Here is a 20,857-nt window from a genome sequence, read left to right as displayed (position 1 = left end):
TACTTTCTTTTTCTATAAAAGAATGTCAACAGTTCACAAGATGTATTCCAATGGACTCTTGGAAGTAGGTACCACTTATCTGATGTAGGTGGTGGCTGTTTTGCTCAAAGGACTACCTTTTTTGTTATTGTTTGGGGGATTGGGGGTTTGTTTGTCTTTTCAAGACAGGTTTTCTCTGTGTATCCTGGCTCTTCTGGAACTCAACTCTGTATACCAGGCTGACCTTGAACTCATAGAGAGCTGCCTGCCTCTGCTTCTTGAGTGCTGAGACTAAAAGTATGTTGCCCCCATAGCCCAGCTGGACTGCTTCCTATACCATAAGCTGCTGCTGTAGGGAGAGATGCTCTGAGTGATTGAAGTCCTGAGCAGATGTATCTTTTGACACAGACAAAACCTGCCAAGGACTCCAAGACCAATTGGTCCATGGAAAATTAGCAAAGCTATTACCCATATGGACCAGGCTCAAGAGAAATTGGGAGTCTACGTGCTTACGAACAATTTATTAATGTATGTAAAGACTAGCAACTGCAGTTTCCTCCTCCTGGATGTTTATAACCTGAGACTGCTGGCCTATAGAGAGACCTCCTAAAGAAGCTAGCTACCCTCTCCCTCTGAGTTTGTATCTCATAAACATGTTCAGATTCCAAGTTTCAGTGAAAATGGTAGTCTTAGAGAGCTCCACCTTATTCCAGATTTAGTGGATGTGTGTCTCTGTATGTGTTCTTCTTCATTCCCTGGCCACCCCTAGTCAGGGTTTCTGGACCCAAACCTCTCGGGATGTGGCAGGGTATGACTAAAGAAAGGGGTAAATGAATTAATTCCATTGTAATGTCAAGGAAACAAAAAAGGTTTTTAAAAAAAAACAAACCTTAGGACTAATTTTATAGGGCAGAATCAGAATCATATTACATTCTCAACTCGGATTTGATGAACAAATGAATGCCATTCAACACTGCCCTAGAGTCTCCCTGAATCTATCTAGTACACATTCTCTCCTTTCTCACTTTGTAACAACTTGAACAAGGCTTTCCCCCACCCCAAGAAGCCTGATGATTGTCCTTTTATTGCTGTGATCAACACAATATCCAAAATCGACTTGGAGAAGAAAGGGTTTGTGTGGCTTACATGTCCCAGTCCCAGGTGATCATTGAGGGATCTAGTCCTGCACAAACATGACCAAGAAGCAGTTGGGGAGGAAAGGGTTTATTCAGCTTACATTTTCACATTGCTGTTCATCACTGAAAGAAGTCAGGACTGGAACTCAAGCAGGTCAGGGAACAGGAACAGATGCAGAGGCCATGGAGGGATGTTACTTATTGGCTTGCTTCCCCTGGCTTGTTCAGCCTGCTCTCTTATAGAACCAAGACTACCAGCCCAGAGATGGCACCACCCACAAGGGGACCTCCCCCCTTGATCACTAATTGCGAAAATGCCTTGCAGCTGGATCTCGTGGAGGCATTTCCCCAACTGAAGCTCCTTTCTCTGTGATAACTCCAGCCTGTGTCAAGTTGACACAAAATTAGCCAGTACAGACGCCATAGCAGTAACTCAAGCAGGAGCAGAGGCAGGAACTGTGGGAAAAAGCTTCTCACTGATTTGCTTCTATGCTCAGATGCTGTCCCTTGCTTATCCCTCCCAGTACCACCTGCCCAGGGGTGATACCACCCACAGTGGGCTGGGCCATCCCATGTCAGTCAACAAACAAAACATGTCATGGACACACCTACAGGGATCAGTGGGATGGAGGCACCTCTCAGTTAAGGTTCCCTCCTCCCAAGTGACTCTGGTTTTGTATTAAAGTCACAAACAACTGACCAATCAGCACAATGACTCATATTTCATGGAGGGGAAAACAACATTTAGGTCATAACTCTCAAATCTCCCATTATCAAATTATACATTTACCTTCATCTAGACCCATTGTTTATAGAGTTCCTCCAGTTGAAGTGAGGGTATCCCTCATTAGTATACTAGACCAAACATCTTATGTTCTGAAATATATATATGTATATATATATATATATATATGTACATATATATGTGTATATATACACACACACATATATATACACATACATATTTTTTTCTTGTTTTCAACCACTTCATCTACTGGGCTCCAGCCACACCATTTTGCCATTCTCCCTTTTCTTCTCTGTTCTTCTTTGCATTTCTTTCTTGTCCCCTCCCACTAAGACCTGGAACTCATGACCCTCCTCCTGTCTCAGTCTCTCAAGTGCTGGATTACAGTGGCTTTGCCTTGGCTGTCCTGGAACTCGCTCTATATACCAGTCTGGCTTCTAATTCACAGAGATCCAGCCTGTCTCTGCACACCTCCAGTAGCAGCACTTGGGAGGCAGAGGCAGGTGAACTTTTAAGTTTGAGGTTCCAGCCTGATCTGCAATGTGAGTTCCAGGACAGCTAGTCCTACACAGGGAATCCTTGTCTTGAAAACAACTTTTTAAAAGCCCCTCCCCCCCCCCAGTAGAATCGTTTCAACGCCATATATTTTGACCAATCCTTTTTCCAGCGACTAGTAATGCCATTCCCATTATAAACCAAGTTCCCTTGAGTTTGTTTTCAGGTCGGCCTAACAATCTTTATTTTCCTCCAACCGGGGATGCTTTTCTCCGAGCTTCTTTCTGGGCTGCCTTTCCCTTGCTCTTCGGTTCGCAGCTCGGCAGACATCTCTCTCATATCTCCATTGTCTCTAGACCCTTTGCGCTCCTCGACTCTGAAGGGCCTGTAGAACCCAAGGCCGCTAGAATCTCGCCGTTGCTAGGCTGTTGCTAGGGCGGTTGCGGTGGAGACTTCGGAGAGGACCAACATTTGTCGTCCTAGTGACGGATAAAGTTGGCGCCAGTGTCGCCAGGGGGTGCGTCACTAACACGGGCGATTGGGGGCGGGGCCAGGCGGAATCACGTGGTTTGGTTGCCTACGCGCTGCTGGGCCGTGGGAAGATGGCGGACGGAAAGGGAGACGCCACGGCCGCCGCCGGGGCCGGGGCCGGGGCTGAGGCTCCGGCGGTGGCGGGAGCCGGAGTCGAGACTGAGTCCATGGCTCGGGGTCATCGCCCTGCATCTCCGGCGTCGGGAGCGCCGGGCCTACGACCGTGTCTCTGGCAGCTGGAGACCGAGCTGAGGGAGCAGGAGGTGTCCGAGGTCTCATCTTTGAGCTACTGCCGGAGCTTCTGCCAGGTGAGGGTGGACTAGATGGCCGAGGGTGGAGGGGCGGGGAGGCCGGGAGAAGAGACTCGGGATCCGCCTCAACAGCCCGGGGCTTCGGAAGGGAAAACGCCACCCCCGTATCTCGCCGCGCCCCCGGGCCCGGCAGGCCCAGCTCTGCCGTAACCCCGACTTCAGTCACTGCCCGGGCGGATTGCGCTGGGCGGTCCTGAGATCCCAGAGAGCTCCCTGCAAGGGCTGTGCCCTGTCGCTGTTGCCTGGGTCCTGGCCGGGTGGTTGCAGCGCCACTGCCCCCCTGAGGGATCGATTGCCAGTTCCTGCAGGGAGATGCTTTTTTTGAGTGTTGTGCTGATCTCCAAACTGAAAAACCTTGTTTTTCTGAACAATCAGGAGAGGTGGGCTCTGACCAGAGACTTATCTTTAAAGTCACATCTTTTGGCTTCTCTAAGATACGACGGTTGGTCTTGGATGGCGTCTGGAGCTTTCTGATTAGGGAATACTGAGCCGGTTGGTTGGTTGGTTGGTTGGTTGGTTTTTGTGGGTTTTTTTTTTTTTGTTTTTGTCACTGTGGGCGGGTGTGAAAAGATATGTTTATTGCCATTCTTTGACCTGTTTTGTATTCATCTGCTGGTTGTACTACTAGGAATGGACCCTGGTACCTGGTAGTTCTGTAGTGGAGATTAGTCTGAGTGGAAGAGGTCGGGAGAGAGATGTAGAGAATGGCCTCTTTTGGCAGTCGGGTGATTGATCGTTTCGGTGCGGGTCCCAATCTGTGGGGCTACATGCTGACAGATGTGATTTTAAGTTTGGTCTCCGTGACCACGCTGCAGTTTTTTCTATGTTTTCGAGTGTCTTCCAAGTGTTAATGCTTGCCGTCATTGTTTCTGCATCTGGTACTTAGACTATCAGGTTTCTGCCATCCCTTTGCTCCTCATTTGGAGTACCTTAGAGAATACAAAATAATCGAGGTATGTTGGTACGTGGACTCTTAATGAGCAATCGAGTGCTGAAAAGATTGTGGAGTTAGAAAGTTGTAGTTGGAGTAGTAGTGAGCAATCTGCTTTGTTGGTCCTGGGCAGAATTAGTTATCTCTGTTGAGTTCCTTTGCATCCCACTCTTTGACCCAGAACTCCGTCTATTTGGAATTTTTCTCTGCTAATATTTTCTATACATTAGATCATGTCAGTTCTTGTGTGCACAATCGTCAGCATTCCCATTATTGTCTACCAGTAATGATCACTCTTATTTAGGGCAGGCATGTATTCCACAAAATTTTTTCCAACCCTTAGAATGTTGCCAGGAAGACTTATGGAAGTTGAAGGACGTCTTGGGCATTATAATGGACTCCCAGGCTAGGCTTACAGTGTGATATTCCTCTCTCAAATAGATATTTCACACCACCCCCCAAAAGAAATGACAGAATTAATTAGTGCAGTTTTGGTAGTGATGAGAAAAAAAAAATGTCACCCAGAGGGTGTAAGGAGACTTCATGGGACAGCCAAGTGAGAATGACAGAAAAAAAAATGAATGTAATATGTGTTGAGAACTGGGAGAAGCCACTTTGGATAGGGTAGAGCCTCAGACTTACAGGATATAATTGAATCCTAGGAGGGCCTGGAGCGAGAGCGACAGAGGTAGAGATGAGAAGGAACACAGGATGCTGTGGGACAGGAGGGATGTAATTGCAGGGAGATTGAAAGTAGGAAAACAACTGTGGGTTTTGAGCAGAGCTTTGAAGCTTACATTATCTGCCAGCAAAACATTAAAGGGTGACTGTAGCCAGTCAGGTTGGATTGTCAGAATATACTGTACAGAAGTAGTGTGGGAAAATTGGACCATTAATTAGACTAGTTGAATAGTTTTCTTGGTTCCCTCTTTCCCCCCTTCTGTGTATCCTTGGATGCCCAGGAACTAACTCTTTAGACCAAGCTCACCTTAAACCTCCAACTGCCTCTGCTCTAGAGAACTAAGAGTAGATATGCGCCACTGGTGCCTGACATTGGTTCCACATTGGAAAGGCAGAATACAAAATCTTTTATTGTAGGACTGAATCTGAAGATGAAAAGCTGCGAGCACATAGTACATAAAGATTGGTGACTGGTAGTGCATTAAAGAAAAGGGCTAACTGTGTTCCTCCAGTGGTCACTGTTACAGATTGTTCTCAACAGGTATTTAGAAATATCATCCTAGCCTGAGTGTGGTGGGACATACTTTAATCTCAGCAAGTGGGCCTCCGAGTTTAAGGCCAGCTTGGTCTATGTGGTAAGTTCCAAGCCATCCAGGTCTATACAATAAGACCTTATCTCAAAGAAAAGAGAAGAAATGTTCTAAAAACTTAAATTGCACCTACTGTTATAATATTTTTTATATGCTGTTACCATATAAGAAATATGTCTATCTCAAGCCAGCCTTTAATCTCAGGAGGCAGACAGGGGAATCTGTGAGTTCCAGAACATCCTGGTCTACCTAGTGTGTGTTCAGGACAGCTAGAAATACATAGTGAGACCCTCTCTTAAAAAAACAAAGAGGAGCCGGGCGTGGTGGCNCACGCCTTTAATCCCAGCACTCAGGAGGCAGAGGCAGACGGATTTCTGAGTTCAAGGCCAGCCTGGTCTACAAAGTGAGTTCCAGGGCTATACAGAGAAACCCTGTCTTGAAACAAAAAAGAAAGAGGAAAGGAGGAAGGAAGGAAGGAAGGAAGGAAGGAAGGAAGGAAGGAAGGAAGGAAGGAAGAAAATTATACTTGTAAGTATCTAAAGTGTCTTAAACGCCTAATGAATGTGGTGTCTCATCTGTAATTCCAACTCCAGGGAAGCAGAGACAAGAGTTCCCCTGAGGAAACTGGCTGGCCAGACCATGTGAAAATAGGAACTCTTTGTTTTGTTTTGTTTAAGATTTGTTTATTTTTATGTGCCCTTGATGTTTTCCCTGCATGTGTATATGTCTATGCAAGCATGCCAGATCCCCTGGAACTGGAGTCATAGACATTTGTGAACTGTCATGTAGGCTGGGAATTGAACCAGCAGCCAGTGCTCTTAACTGCTGAACTGCCTTTCCAGCCCAGGAATTCTGGGTACAGGGATGCTCATCAGAGACCCTGTCTTGGTTTAAGGTGAAGAGCAAACAAGGAAGATAAGCCAGCCTCCAACTTCCATTTGGAGTAAGAGAACCAGTTCCAAAAAGTTGTCCTTTGACCTCCATGATACCACTGTTTTTAAAAGTAACTTAAAAAAAAAAAAGATTAATGCTGCACTTTTTGTTAATGTTGAAAAATCGTCTTAAAATGTTTTTGCTATATTTAGGAAACAAATTCTCAGTCTGGGTGGACAGGGTGATTCAGTGGTTACAAATGCTTGCTGCTGAGCCTGATGACCTGAGACTGACCCCTAGGACCCATATGCTGTCCTCTGACCTCCACGTGCACACTCTAGCGTGCTGCTCAATGGATGAATGAAGGAATTTTAAAAAACATTTTGAAAGTCTTAGAACTATTGGCTTTGTTTGTAGCACAGGTTTTGAAGACTTTTTTTTAAAAGATTTGTTTATTTATTTTATGTATGTGAGTACACTGTAGCTGCACAGTTGTAAGCCTTCATGTGGTTGTTGGGAATTGAATTTTTAGGACCTCTGCTCGCTCTGGTCAACCACTCACTCCAGTCAGCTCTGCTTTCTCCGGTCAACCCCCCTTGCTCGGTCCCTGCTTGCTCTGGCCCAAAGATTTATTTATTATTACACATAAGTACAATGTAGCTGTCTTCAGATGCACCAGAAGAGGGTGTCAGATCTCATTACGGGTTGTTGTGAGCCACCACGTGGTTGCTGGGATTTGAACTCAAGACCTTTAGAAGAGCAGTCAGTGCTCTTAACCACTGAACCATCTCGCCAGCCCTTGAAGGCTTTGTAATTGAATTTCATTTAGCATACAAGAAATTAGTAGGGAGGTGATTATACTGGAAGAATAAAAGTTACCAAACAAGTAATTTAATGAGTAAATATATTACATACTTTTAAATTCTATACTTACAGTTACATTGCAAATAGTTTTTGTTTGCTTGTTTGTTTCTGTTTTGTTTTGGTTTTGAGATGGGGTCTGGTTGGGTAGCCTTGGCTGGCTGGCCTTAAATTGGCTACTAGACCAGGCCGTCCTGGAACTCATATGCCTGCTTCTGCTTCACAAGTGCTAGAAATAAAGGCTTGTATCACCATGTCCAGCTCAACTTCATAGATTTTTAATAGTTAAAACAAGTACTACACATACCTTTTTTTGGGTTGGTTATTGAATAAAGGAGTTCTGAGTCAAATAGGCCATATAATAACCTCTATGGGTAGGGTGTACATTCCAAGACTGTCCCAAACAGGTGTATAAAATGAATCTCTTTACAAACTGTTGTTCCATGTCCTCTATTCCCCACCTCACCCCCACATTTACTCATGGGGCAGGCAAGATGGCTCAGTAAAATTGATTGCTGCAAAGCTTGATAACCTAAGCTCAGTCCCTAGTAAGAGAGAACAACTCCCCAAAGCAATTCTTTGACCTCCAGCAAATTCACCTTCACATGTGCCTCCCACCTCAGCTCCCACGAATATGGATGGATGGATGGACAAATATGGATGGATGGGCGGATGGACAGACAGACGAACAAACTGGCTTTTTTTTTTTTTTTAAATCACAGTGACATCACAGAACAGAACATTCACAACAACCAGTATGTATGCAGTACTGAAGGTTGTATGAATGTTGATTCTTTCCCAGGATGTCTTAGTTTGTATCTTTCCTGTGATGATGTGAGATGACAAAGTGCCTAAGAGATGAAATAAATTGAAAGATGGCTTCGTATGGTCTGCTTACTAGCTTTAAGCTATTGTAAAAGGATTTTTTGAGCACAAGCTCTAATAATGGGACTGGCTTCTCAGTAACTAACATTGTAGTGTACCTTAGCTATTTGGGGGGTATCTTAGAGGGATATTTATGTCCCTCGTGGGACAGAGAAGGATGGCCCAAGATTTCATCACACTGTTTAAATCAGTGTGTCATTTAAAAGTTAATACAGTATTATTTGGGCACTTTTCCACTTGATACTTTTGACTAACAAAAAAAGTGGAGAGGGCTGATGTTCTGACTTCATTTAAATTAGCTCTATGGACTTGAACTTGGTTTGGTTCTTTTTTTTCCATTACTCAATATGTTCATTAGCATTTTGAATGGTACTAGTTAGTATATTTATTATATTCTAAGTAAATACATTGTGAAGACTAAGATGGTCTTTAAAAAAAAAACAACAACCACCACCTTGGGTTGTGTGAGTTGCCCAGGTTTAACTTTGAAGGAAAACAGCTTACAGCTTCAGCTCCAGCTTGGTTTTTAGCTCTCATCAAGCAATCACGTCATTACTAGTCCCACTATTCAGGTGGATTGGTGTGTTTTCAAGTCAGGGTTTGTAGCCCTAGGAAATCCCCCTGCCTCACCACCACCTACCTCAAGTGGGTTTTTGAAGGAGTCTGATGCTGGTTTTGGTGGCTCACACTTGAATCCCGGAACTTGGGAGGTGGAGGCAAGGGAATCAGGAGTTTGGAGTCAGCCTGGGCTATATTAGACCTTCTCAAACAAACAAACCCAACTGAAAAGGGTCTGGGGATGTCAATCAGTTGGTAGAATGCCTGCATGCTAAACAGGAGGTCCTGTGCATGGGCGTGGTGGTGTGCACCTGTACTAATACTCAGGAAGTGGAGGCGGGAAGCTAAAAGTTTTAAGTTTGGCGGTAGGATGTGGTCTTTTAGTAGAATGTTTATAAACATTCTTAGAAAGCCTGAAGCACTGATTCAATACCCAGAATCCACTAAACTGGGTGTAGTCTACTCAGGATAAGAAGTTCAAAATCAGCCTCAGATATAAAATCTGCTTGAGGCCAGCCTGGGCTACAGGAGAACCTGTCTCAAACAGAACAAAACCTACATAAGAATGTGTTACACATCACCCTGCAGGGCTGACTTTTAAAGGCAGGGTCACTATTATACACCTATATATACCAGGTATAGGACTCTGTATATACCAGCCTGGTCTTTAACTTGTGATCATTCTGCCCCTACTCTACAATGGTAGGATTGCAAGTGTGGGCTAATGCAGGAAGTTACTTTTAAGCTGTGGCCTCAGTGCTTAGCAAGTGTTTACCACTGACCCCTTCCTCTTGTTTTTGTTTGACACTTTGTATGTAGTGTCATCTGTTCTTTTTCATGCTGTCTGTGTTTTAGTTGGCTTCCTCCTATTTGTAGCCTTATTTTCACAAATTTCTGACTTTCTGATTGCATTTATCTATGGTTGAGATTTTAAAATTCCCTGTAGAGTGTATCTGTTATCCTCCCCATCCCCACCCCACACACTCACTGTGTAGGCCCGGCTAGCCACACTTATCTTTGCCTGCTGAGTGTTGCACCACAGCTTCACCAGCAGTCCCCTTGCTTCACCCTCCAGTGTTTTAGGATTACTGGCATGAAACACTGCACCCAGCTTTCTCTCTGTGCTTTATATTTAATAGGTAGCACAATGTTGACATATAAATGATATTTTTTAAAGATTTGTTCTAGTGTGTGTGGGTGTGTTCATGTTCTTGAATGCAGGTGAATGTCTGAGGCCAGAAGATGGTGTTAGATCCTCTCCTGGAGCTGGAGTTAAAGGTACCAGTTATAGCTGTTGGGAACCTGGTTCTCTGAAAGAGCAGCAAGCTCGCGCCGTCTCTCTCTTCGCTCTCACTTTTTTTTTTTTGGAGACAGGGTTTCTCTGTATAGCCCTGGCTGTCCTGGAACTCACTTTGTAGAGCAGGCTGGACTCAAACTCAGAAATCCGCCTGCCTCTGCCTCCCAAGTGCTGGGATTAAAGGCGTGCTCCACCAAGCCCGACAGCAAGCTCTCTTAACTGCTGGGCTGTGTTCTCCTGTCTCCACCACCCACGTCAAGTAATTAGTTGAATGAGCTGTAGTGCTGTAGTGTAGGAACTGTGTGGTATTTGTTTCTATTTTTTTTTTAATTAGGTATTTTCCTCATTTACATTTCCAATGCTATCCCAAAAGTCCCCCATACCCTCCCCCCCACTTCCCTACCCACCCACTCCCATTTTTTGGCCCTGGCATTCCCCTGTACTGGGGCATATAAAGTTTGCAAGTCCAATGGGCCTCTCTTTCCAGTGATGGCCGACTAGGCCATCTTTTGATACATATGCAGCTAGAGTCAAGAGCTCAGGGGTTAGTTAGTTAGTTAGTTAGTTCATAATGTTGTTCCACCTATAGGGTTGAACTGTGTGGTATTTGGAAGAGGCAAGAACTTTAAAAGAATGAGGTAGGAGTCTTTTACCACTTTCTGAGGGACATTATCAGCTTTAGGATGTGTTTATATCATGTACGTATTTTACTGTACACATTATGGTGTTAGTAAGGCTAGGCAGATAATATGAAAAGCATTTTAGTATTGTGTAATGTTGCAGGATATTTGATCACACTGTGAACTCTGAGATTGTTATTCACTAAGGAAAAAAAAATGTTTTAGTTGTGGTGTGGCTCAGCCTTAGCACACACCTTTAATCCAAGGGCTTTTTGCTTGAATATTGTAAACAGGATTAAATAAAGTCAAGATAAGGTCAAGAGGCAGAGCAAACAACCAGTTGACAGGAAGAAAACATAGGAGTCTTAAGAAAAAAAACATAAGAGTAAGAGGGAGTCAGGAGGACAGTTACAGAGATGCCCAGGAAGCAGAGGGGAGGGACATTGAGTTTGAAGTGAATATTTGACACTGTGAGAGAGGGGATTCCTGGTGGGATGTTGGCTGAAGAGGAAGGTCATCTGGGTGCTTTCTGTGCCTCTCTTTCACTCCAGCATCTGGCTCTCTAGTCTTCATTGGTAAAATGGACCAATCCAGTTTTTGTTTTAAAACAAAAAAGTAGAAGAGTTGAGTTAGCAAGTGAATAGGACAGCAGTGCAGAGATGCTGAGATGGGAAAGAACATGGTAACCATGGAGATTCTTGAGCTTTATGTTTTCTTCATTGTTTTAATTTACTGTGCATTTTATTTTATGCACATTGGTGTCTCACCTTTGTGTGTGTGTGTGACTTGTGTTGGATCCCTGCAACTGGGGTTACCTGTGAGAGCTTCCATGTGGGTGCTGGGTATTGAACCTGGGTCTCTTCTGGATGAGCAGCCAGTGCTCTTAACCACTGAGCCATCTCTCCAGCCCTGAGCTTAATATTTTCAATATATTAAAAAATATTTTAAAAATCAGGCTGAAGATGTAAGTAGAACAAAAGTTGTCTAGCATGCCACAGGGTCCTGGTTCTATCCTCAGCACACAGACATACTTGAAAACTTGATTATTGTACATGTTTTCATTTTGTATGATGTGTACATATCTGAGTATAAGTGTGCTCTTGTGTGTGGAGGTCAGGATGCTTTCAGAGTTAGCTTTCCTCTCACAGTGAGCTCTGGGAATTGAACTCAGGTTGTCAGGCTTGTGGCAGGTGCTTTTGCTTGCTGAAGTATCTCCTTGGCCTGCAAACAAGTAATTTCAAACACATTAGCTTTTCTTCTGCTGCTGCTTTCTCTTGGGAGGTATCTGGATAGAAATTACATGGTAAGTTGTTCTCTAAGCAGAAGCAAGCTTAGTGGCCTGTGTAATCCAAGCATTGTATGAAGTGACCCTTGGAGCAGTGAAACTTTGCTTGCAGTGTCTGCTGTGGGACCATTGGTGGTTCTGCTGTTCTCTGAGACCACTGCTGTCATTTCATTCCATGCATCCTACTATGTGGTCATTGTTAATTACAAGTAAATAGGAAGCACCACTAACAGTGAGACTGTGAAGACTGCCAAAACTTAGGTGCTTTGTTTCATTCCGACCAAATGTCTGCCACCTCTTCCAGAGCCCTTCCTTAACTATCTTTGGTTTTGAGGGGCAGGTCTCACTATGTAGCTCAGGATAACTTGCAACTTAAATCCTAAACTGTCCCAGTGCTAGATGCACAGGTGTGAGCCAGCACCTTCAGCCCTGGCTATCTTATCTCAAATAGCACTTTTGTTATCTTCGGGTCCCTGCCCGTCTGACCTGACTCCTCAGCTAGAATGGAAGTGTGCAGAAGATGGTGACTTCAGAGTAGTTCCTCGCACTTTATGGGAATGCAGTAAATATGATAGTTGCTGGTTTACCAGGTTATCAGACTTAGTGGTAGGTGTCCCCATCCACAGAACCATTTCACAAGCCATCAGTCTCGATGTAAGGCACATTGGCCTGGGACTCTTCAAGTAGCTGGTGCTGGCCTGAGCATTATGATCCTCCTGTTTCTACCTCCTGAGTGCTGGGCTTGCCACATTTGATAGCACCATAATTTAATAGTCTATGTTGTTTTTTAGTGGTTTCTATAGGTATTTCAGAGAACCCTATTAAATATGGCTATTTATTTCTGCAACGTGAATTCCTAGATTAAAAAGAATGTTAATGGGAGCTGAAGAGATGTCACAGTGATTAAAAAGCACTGACTGTTGGCTGTTCCAGAGAATCTGAGTTCAGTTCCCAGTACATGATGAATTTCACCATCTGTAGCTCCAAGGGATCTGATGCCCTCTTCTGATCCTCATGGGCACACGCACACACATACACACATACACACACACAGAGTGCACAGATATATTTGGAGACAAAACACCTATATACATAAAACAATAAATAAATCACTTTTTTTTAAAGATTTATTTATTGATTAATTTATTGATTATATGTAAGTACACTGTAGCTGTTTTCAGACACTCCAGAAGAGGGAGTCAGATCTCGTTACGGATGGTTGTGAGCCACCATGTGGTTGCTGGGATTTGAACTCCAGACCTTCGGAAGAGCAGTCGGGTGCTCTTACCCACTGAGCCATCTCACCAGCCCCATAAATCACTTTTTAAATGTAGGTAGATATTAGTCTACCAGTAAGTTGAACATATTTGTCCACCAGTCATGCTTGTGAATCCTTATTCCATAAATATCCTTGCCAATTTGGTGCTGTGAAACTTAATAGTTTCCATGTTAAAAACATGTTCTCATCTTGTAAAATCAAACTTAAATAGTTTGAGTATTTCTATGTAAATTATATATTTAAATATTCTTTTAAAATACCTTATTCATGTAATATGTTTTGATCATATTCATCACCCCAAAATTCCTCCCAATCTCACACACCCAGTGTCTTAGTCAGGGTTTTACTGCTGTGAACAGACACCATGACCAAGGCAAGTCTTATAAAAACAACATTTAATTGAGGCTGGCTTACAGGTTCAGAGGTTCAGTCCATTATCATCAAGGTGGGAGTATGGCAGTATCCAGGCAGGCATGGCGCAGGCGGAGCTGAGAGTTCTATATCCTCATCCAAAGGCTGCTAGTGGAAAACTGACTTCCAGGCAACTTGGTTGAGAGTCTTAAGCCCACACCCACAGTGGCACACCTACTCCAACCAGGCCACACCTCCAGATGGTGCCACTCCCTGGTCCAAGAATACACAAACCATCACACCCAGCTTTGTATTGTGCCTTTTCCCCACATACAGTCCAATTGTGCTGCCTAGATACTCTTGGGTAGGCATGATCTTTCTACCAAGGGTTGCACCCTACTTCCAGGGGTCATTCTTATGAAAAACTGATTCTCTTCCAATAGCTATCAGTTGCCACTAGCCCGTCAATTAGGGACAGTGCTTGGTGCCTCCTTCCCTCCTCTATGCTGGAATTTTGTCTGATTTGAGCTTGTCTAGGTCTTTATGTATGTCCTCACATGTGCAGCTGCCCTTGTTTTGTCTGTCCTGATTTTTCACTTCTATCATCCACCACCTCTGGCTCCTGCTCTCTCAATCTTTCTGTTTCCCTTTCTTCAATGATCCCTGAGTCTTGCAGGGAGGGATGTAATATAGGTGCCTCTTTTAGGGCTTAGCCCAAATCTCTTACTCTCTGAATGTTGACCACTTACGGGATTCCTGTGTTAGTCACTATTTACTTCAAGAAGCTTCTCATAAGAGGGTTGGGAGATGGATATAGCAATGAGTTATTAGTTTAACTATGTCCATTTATCAGTTTAATAGTAATAGATCTCTCCTAGGGCCTATGACATATCCAGCCACGGGTTCTTGACCCCAATAACAGTGCCAAGTGTGGGTTTCATCTTGTGAGTTGGTCCTTGAATCCAATTCGAGTGTGTTTAGTTACTCCTATAAAATGTGTACCACTATTTCCCCAGTAAGCATTATTGCAGCTCTTGAATTCACAGCTGGGTGATTGATAACTGTTCTTCACTGGCAGTGGACATCTAGCATCTTCCAGCACTCTGAAAGCAAACCAGCAGGGTGAAGTGTCCAGTTGAGTAACAGCTTGATTTCTCTGAGTAGAGTCTTACTGTCAAATTCTGAAGGGTGTGCAAGAGCAATGGCGGTAGCCTGAAATGTTTGAGGTTCTGTAGGGCCCCATTTGTCAACAACTCCAAAAGAGGTAAATAATCCCTGGTATCCTTTTTTTTTATTTGCTAGCCTGTGGTATCTAGTAGGGCTTTTAAGTTGGTTCCATTTGAACTCTATGTAGATGAAATATAAACATATGCATTTCAGTAAGCTTCTATAGTAGATGTCCATATGACTTTTCCAGAAGGCCTTTACTTTACTTTAGGCTTTCCATATTCTTGATAGCAATATTATAGCAGTCAGCTACCACGCCTGTGCAGGTTAGACAAGCAAGCCCTCTCTGCCAGTTCACCTGCATCCTCAGCCCCCAGGGATGAGATTTTTAAAGATGTTATTTAACAGTAAGTGTTAATATTATATTTGTGCCCCTGATGAGTGATCATTTATCCCTCTAGAGTAAATGCCTATCCCAATGGAAGCCTCACTACTAATTTAACTAAGATTGCTTGTTTACATGAGTTGTGCTTACTCTTTTAATTTGGCTTTTCTTTGAAGTGAAATCTTGATTTCTACTTTAAAGGACTTGTAAATGCAAATGTTAATTTAGAGCACATTTTCCCATAACCAGCTAGCAGTGTGGAGAAAATGTCATGCTTGGAAAGGGCTAGTCATTGTGAACTAGAGAGCACACATATATACCTCTGACTAGGAGTTTACACTAATTTCATTCCAATTCCTGTTGACCTTCAATCATTCTACAGATCTGTATTGTTGTCTAGAGATAGCTGCTGATATAGGTGGTGGAGCAGAGCAATTGGAAACAGAGGTCATTGCCCTTACTATTGCTTTGGGTAAAAGATAAGTACCCGGCATGTTAAATTTCTTTCAAAGAAAAAAGATGTTTAAGCAGGATTCTGCTGTGTAGCTCAGGCTGTCCTAGAACTTGTTACTCTCTTCTGTCCCCACATTTTGAGGTTATGATAAACATATATACTGTTATGCTTGGCTCAAAAAGGTTTTTGTTTGTTCGATGTTAGGCAAGCTCTCTACAAACCGAAGTATGTCCCTAGCTTCCCATAAATGTGTATGTGTTATGCTTGTAGTGGATATAATAAATTCTACCTTTTGCAGTCAATAGATTGGTCTCTATTCAAAAGGCTGTCTTTTACTTCCTGATAGATACTGGCATGGTTACTTAAGCTATCCCTACTCTAAAATCGGTGGTAGCTCGCTGAAGCTCCACATTTGCATTTCCCCTTTGAGTCACGTTTCATATTTTTCTTTTGGGGCTTATTTTTGCAATCTGTGTCTGGTCCAGGGTTCAGTTGTTTGCCATTTTAGAAGATTAGGAGGTTTTTTTTCCCATACTATTGAGATTTGAGACAAGTAAGTCTGTGTGTTTCTAGTCTCTTTGTTAGATGTGCTTGCAAAGATTTTCTTCTCCTTTTACTTCTTTAACAGTAAATTCAAAGATCATAGAGTCTTAATTTTGTTTAACTTCAATTTTTCCACTTTTCCTTTGGGTTGTATTTTAATCATCTGTCTAAAAAAGTTCTCTCTCCTTAAGAACATTAAATTAACTTTCTGTGATCCCCTCCAGATATTTTATAGTTCGAGGTTTTAAGATTCAGGTATGTGATCCATTTGAATTAATTTTTATATTTAATGTGAGGCATAAGTGGACATTACTTTTGTAAGAATTGAGTTTCTGTTGAAACATCCCTCTCTGGATTGTGCCGTGAGAGTCAGTGGTGTTTAGGGCTGCATGTCTGGGTTCTGTCTCCTGTCTGTCTGCTTTGCCGCCAGTAACACACTTTCATTTTGCTCTTCTCAAACAGTCTGTTATGGAAGTGATGTTGCACATAGAAGCAGGAAAACCAGCACTTGCCAAGGAATATGGAGACTATGGAGGGTTTTGTTTTTGTTTTCTAGACAGGATTTCTCTGTGTAGATGAGACTGGTTTCTGTTGCACAGAGATTTGCCGCTGCCTCTTGAGAGATGGGATTAAAAATGTGCATCACTATGACCAGCCTGGAGGGGTTTTGTTTTATTTGATTTTTTTAAAATAAATGTTCAATATTCCCAGTTCTGTGGGACTTAGTGACTAGCAAAGTAATGTGGATATACTTGCCACTGTAGAGCTATACGCATGAGCTCTGTACAGATGATTGTTAGGCCACATATTTCACTCCAATTTTGAAAAGGTTATACAGTATCTAGCACAAAATGAATATTCAGTCAACTTTTAATTGCTTGATAGAGACCCAGGGTTCAATCCTCAGCACTACCAGACAGACCAAAAGAATCCTAGAGGGGCTGTCTTAAAAATGATGATACGTGGGCTGGAGAGATGGCTCACTGGTTAAGATGGGGTACGGCTCAGCTTTCAGACAGCCAAAAAGCATGTCTTTCCCTCTGACAGCTAGGGTTATTATGCTTTTATCATATGTGGTAAATCTCAAGTTTAAAAATATCCACTTTTGTTGCTAGGATTGTAACTTAATTGGCTGAATACTTGCTGATCATGCAGGAAACCTTGGGTTCTGTTCCCAGAATCCATTAACCTGGCTGGGTGGCTGGCACAAGTCTGTAATCCCAACACTTGGAAGGTGGAAGGAAGATCATTGATTGCTGAAGCCAGTGGGAGATATGAGAGGCCCAGTCTAAAAAAGAAAAAGAAAAACGCATGTCAGCAATTAGCAAATATTGTAGATGAGTCTCTTTAGTAATACTAACTCACTAAAGGAGAACAGGACAGTTAGTTACTTGTATGGGTCTCCCTCTCTAGAGCCTTCCTGTTGCACATTCAAGTTCCTCTAAGATCTTGAGGCTCACAGTTGATTTTCAATTATTTAACCTTTTCTTTTAGGTTATTTTATTTTATTTTATTTTTATGTGTATGAGTGTTTTGTCTGCTGAATGTATGTGTGTGTACTATGTGTGTGTTTGGTGGCTTCAGGAGTCAGAAAAAAGCATTATTAGAACTGGAGTTACAGATGCTTGTGAGTTTTGGGAACCCAGGCCTTCTACAATAGCCACAAGTGCTCTTAACCACTGAGCCATCTCACCAGCCCCTAATTCAAACTTTTAAAAGATGTGGGGTTTTTTTGGTTTTTTTTTTATGCATATGAAGATTTGCCTGCAGGCATGTATGTGCACCATGTATATATGTGTGCCTGGTACCTCTGGAAGAGCAAGTGCTCTTAACCACAGAGCCATCTCTTCAGCCCTGGCCCCCAGTTCTTGAGCTCAAGCTATCTTTTCTGTTTTACCTTCCTCTAGATGTTGCATCTTCACACCTGCATCCAGTTAATTACAGCAGTACATTCATTTACACTTTGGTACAACAGAACTTTTTCCTCTTTCCCAAATGAAACTGCTCATTAAACACTTAATTCCCTATTTTGTTCTTTCCTTTCCTCTTTCTATGAATTTGACTGCTCTAATATGTACCTTTTTTTCTTTCTTTTTCTTTTCTGTTCTAGAATTTACTACATAAACCAGGTGCTGGGATTAAAGAGGTGTGCCATCAAGCCTGGCTTTTTTTTTTTTTCTCACCCATTTTTTTTTAATGTATGAGTGTGTGTACATGAGGATATGAGTGCAACAGCATTGCATGTGTGTGAAGGCCACAACAACTTGTGGGAGCCTCTTCTCTCCTTCTACCATATGGATCCTAAGGCTTGAACTTGGGTCTCCAAGTTTTATCAACAACTGGTGGCTCTGAGCTACATCAGCTGCCCTCAGCTTCATCCTTTTACATGTACATATCTTGTTTCTTAGGATTGGTTAGTGAAAATTTTGTCTTTTTCTTACTGAATGGTCTTGTTATAGTTCTTGAAAATTACTACACCGTGTATATAAGGATTTTATTTATAGGCTATCTGTTAGATTCCATTGGTCTCTGACTTTTAGTGATTACTCACAATTGAAAATTTAAAAAACATTTCAGGCACAGGGTAGTGAAAAGATCGTTAGCTGGTATGGTGGCACAAGCCTATAATCTCATCACTTCAGAGGCAGAGGTAGTAAGATCAGGAACTCAAGGAACTGAGGCCAGCTCAGGCAACACCAACCTCTGCCTCAAAAAAACATAACAAATAAAATGAAAGGACTGTAAACTGAATAAGCAAGATTCTGCATTTCTCCATTAAGCTGATACTTTATCCTTGCAAAAATCACACCTCTTACCTCTAAGGGAATAAGATAATTTGTTCTGGAGCGACAGTGGTCTAGGAACATGAATTCAGACTACTCCCAATACGAAGTTCCACTGTAGTAGAGGTGGTTGGTTACATGAGATTTTTATTAGTTTTAGAACAGAGAAAGACATTTATCAAATTTGTTGCTGAGGACCACAGGTTCCAACAAAGTAAGGTTGGGGTGTGGATGAATTGTTACAGGTATTAAGCTGTTTGGCATTCTTAGTTCTTGTGGTGGAAGCTAGTGGTTTGCCAAGAATGCATTTTAAAGCCTTTGATAGTCACAGGGATGTAGGTCAGACAGACATTGGAGAAGGCAATGAATACCTTTAAAGGGACAAGAAATAACCCAAGGCAATTTGGCTCTGTCTGCAGCATTTTACCTTCCATAGTCACAAAGTTTTGGCATTTGACCTTGTAGAATTTTTAACACAGGTTAAGTTCCCCCAACTTCATACGCTGTCTAATGTGTCTAATGTGATAGCTCTTCAGTGTGTCACTGTCTTATACTGATAATGGAATTGTAAATTAGGATTGGTTTTCTTCCTTCCTTTCTTTCTTTCTTTCTTTCTTTTTTCTTTTTTTTTTTTTTTTTTTTTTTTCTGGAGCAGAATCCATTATCATGTAAAGCCTTAGAGGTTATGGAGCCAGAAATTCTATTTACAGTCCATTCTAAGAAAGTAGTCATGGGGCCACTAAAGCAGATAGTTCCAAACCTGTGGTCACTAAATGAAACAAGAAGATATAAATGTGGGGAAAGAAGTCCTGACAGTGGTAGGAGATCAAGAGTCAAGGTGAAGAGTACCTGGTATATAATGTATGAAACTGTCAAAGAACAAGTAAGTCAATAAGAGTGTCATGAATGTAAGTAAAATGTTACACATAGGGGAACTTAGCTTTATTTCCCACTGCAGAGCTAAGAGATCAGGGCAGGCAGGATGTGGTAGTAGACACCTATAATTCCAGCATTTAGGAGACTGAAGCAGGAGAATTGTGAATTCGAGGCTGACCTGGGCTACATTGTGAGCTTTAGGGCCAGCCTTGATTACACGGTAAGACTGCCTCAAAAGTTAGAAACTATGATGTGCATGAATCTACTGTGTGGCTGGGGTATAACTCCGTGGAAGAGGACTTGCCCAGCATACTGGACTGAGGGGGTCACACAGCAAAAATAAAATGAAATCAAGGAAAGCTCTTCAGTAAATGTAGAGACATAACACCACCATAAAATGTTTCACTTTACACATTAAGGAAATTCTCAAACTTGCCTGTTAACAGTGATCTGTTTCTGGATGGTGTTTTTATGCATAATGGAAAATATCACATATTTAAAGATACACTACTGTTACGGCAAAAGCAAGAAGCATTTTAAAATTAAAAATGAAATGAAGCTAGAAAGTATATTTATGACCTATGACAGGATCAGTATCTAAAATAGTCTGGGGAGATGGGATGGTGGACTGGACCCAGGGAAATGTAATCAGGGTGGATGAAGAAGTGTAGAGCGATGGACTGTGAGTAGGCCAGATTTCTGAGATCAGAGCAGCTGGAAGTAATGTGCAGAGGTTGTGTTAGCACAGAAGCAGCCCAGGTTCCAGATTGCCTCTAGGTACTGCCTCAGTTCAAGCAGCCAGCTGTTTTCTTCTCACTCATTAATGTCAACCCCCTCAGTCCTCATTGCTAACTGATGTTTAAATCTTAGTTCTCATCATCTTTGGAGTCCTCCCATCTCCTTACTTTTGCATTTTAAAATGTTACCTCCTGTTTCAGGGATGAGATTCAATTGCTGACTCCCATGGAAGCTTACTCTTTACAATATAATCACATTGCTCAGATTTAGAACTTTATTTTCAAAATAGGATTTCTCTGTGAGGCCCTGGCTATCCTGGGACTCGCTCTGTAGACCAGACCAGCCTTGAACTTAAATGATCTGCCTGCTTCAACCTACCAAGTACTGGGATTAAACTCTCCACCTCTCAGCTAGATTTAGAATTTTATGTATTTCATTTGTTGAGAAATTTAAATCAGAATAAGATTTCTTTTTTTTTCTTTTTCTTTTTCTTTTTTTTTTTT

At 42.3% G+C, this 20,857-nt stretch overlaps 1 protein-coding gene across 1 annotated transcript in view; it reads left to right on the top strand.

Annotated features, from left to right (window-relative positions):
• The first annotated feature begins 2,932 nt into the window (after positions 1-2,932).
• The window catches only part of Rlf (rearranged L-myc fusion), a 61,741-nt gene continuing 43,816 nt past the window's right edge, over positions 2,933-20,857 (top strand). The window contains exon 1 of the mRNA XM_021160506.1: positions 2,933-3,194. Coding sequence (XP_021016165.1) covers positions 2,958-3,194 — 237 coding nt within the window. The 5' untranslated portion in view covers positions 2,933-2,957. The remainder of the gene's footprint in view (positions 3,195-20,857) is intronic.

The sequence above is a fragment of the Mus caroli genome, chromosome 4 (genome assembly GCF_900094665.2).
Source record: "Mus caroli chromosome 4, CAROLI_EIJ_v1.1, whole genome shotgun sequence".
Classification (NCBI taxonomy): domain Eukaryota; kingdom Metazoa; phylum Chordata; class Mammalia; order Rodentia; family Muridae; genus Mus; species Mus caroli.
The sequence above is the reverse complement of the archived record's forward strand: the minus strand, read 5'-3'. Positions and strand labels throughout refer to the sequence as shown.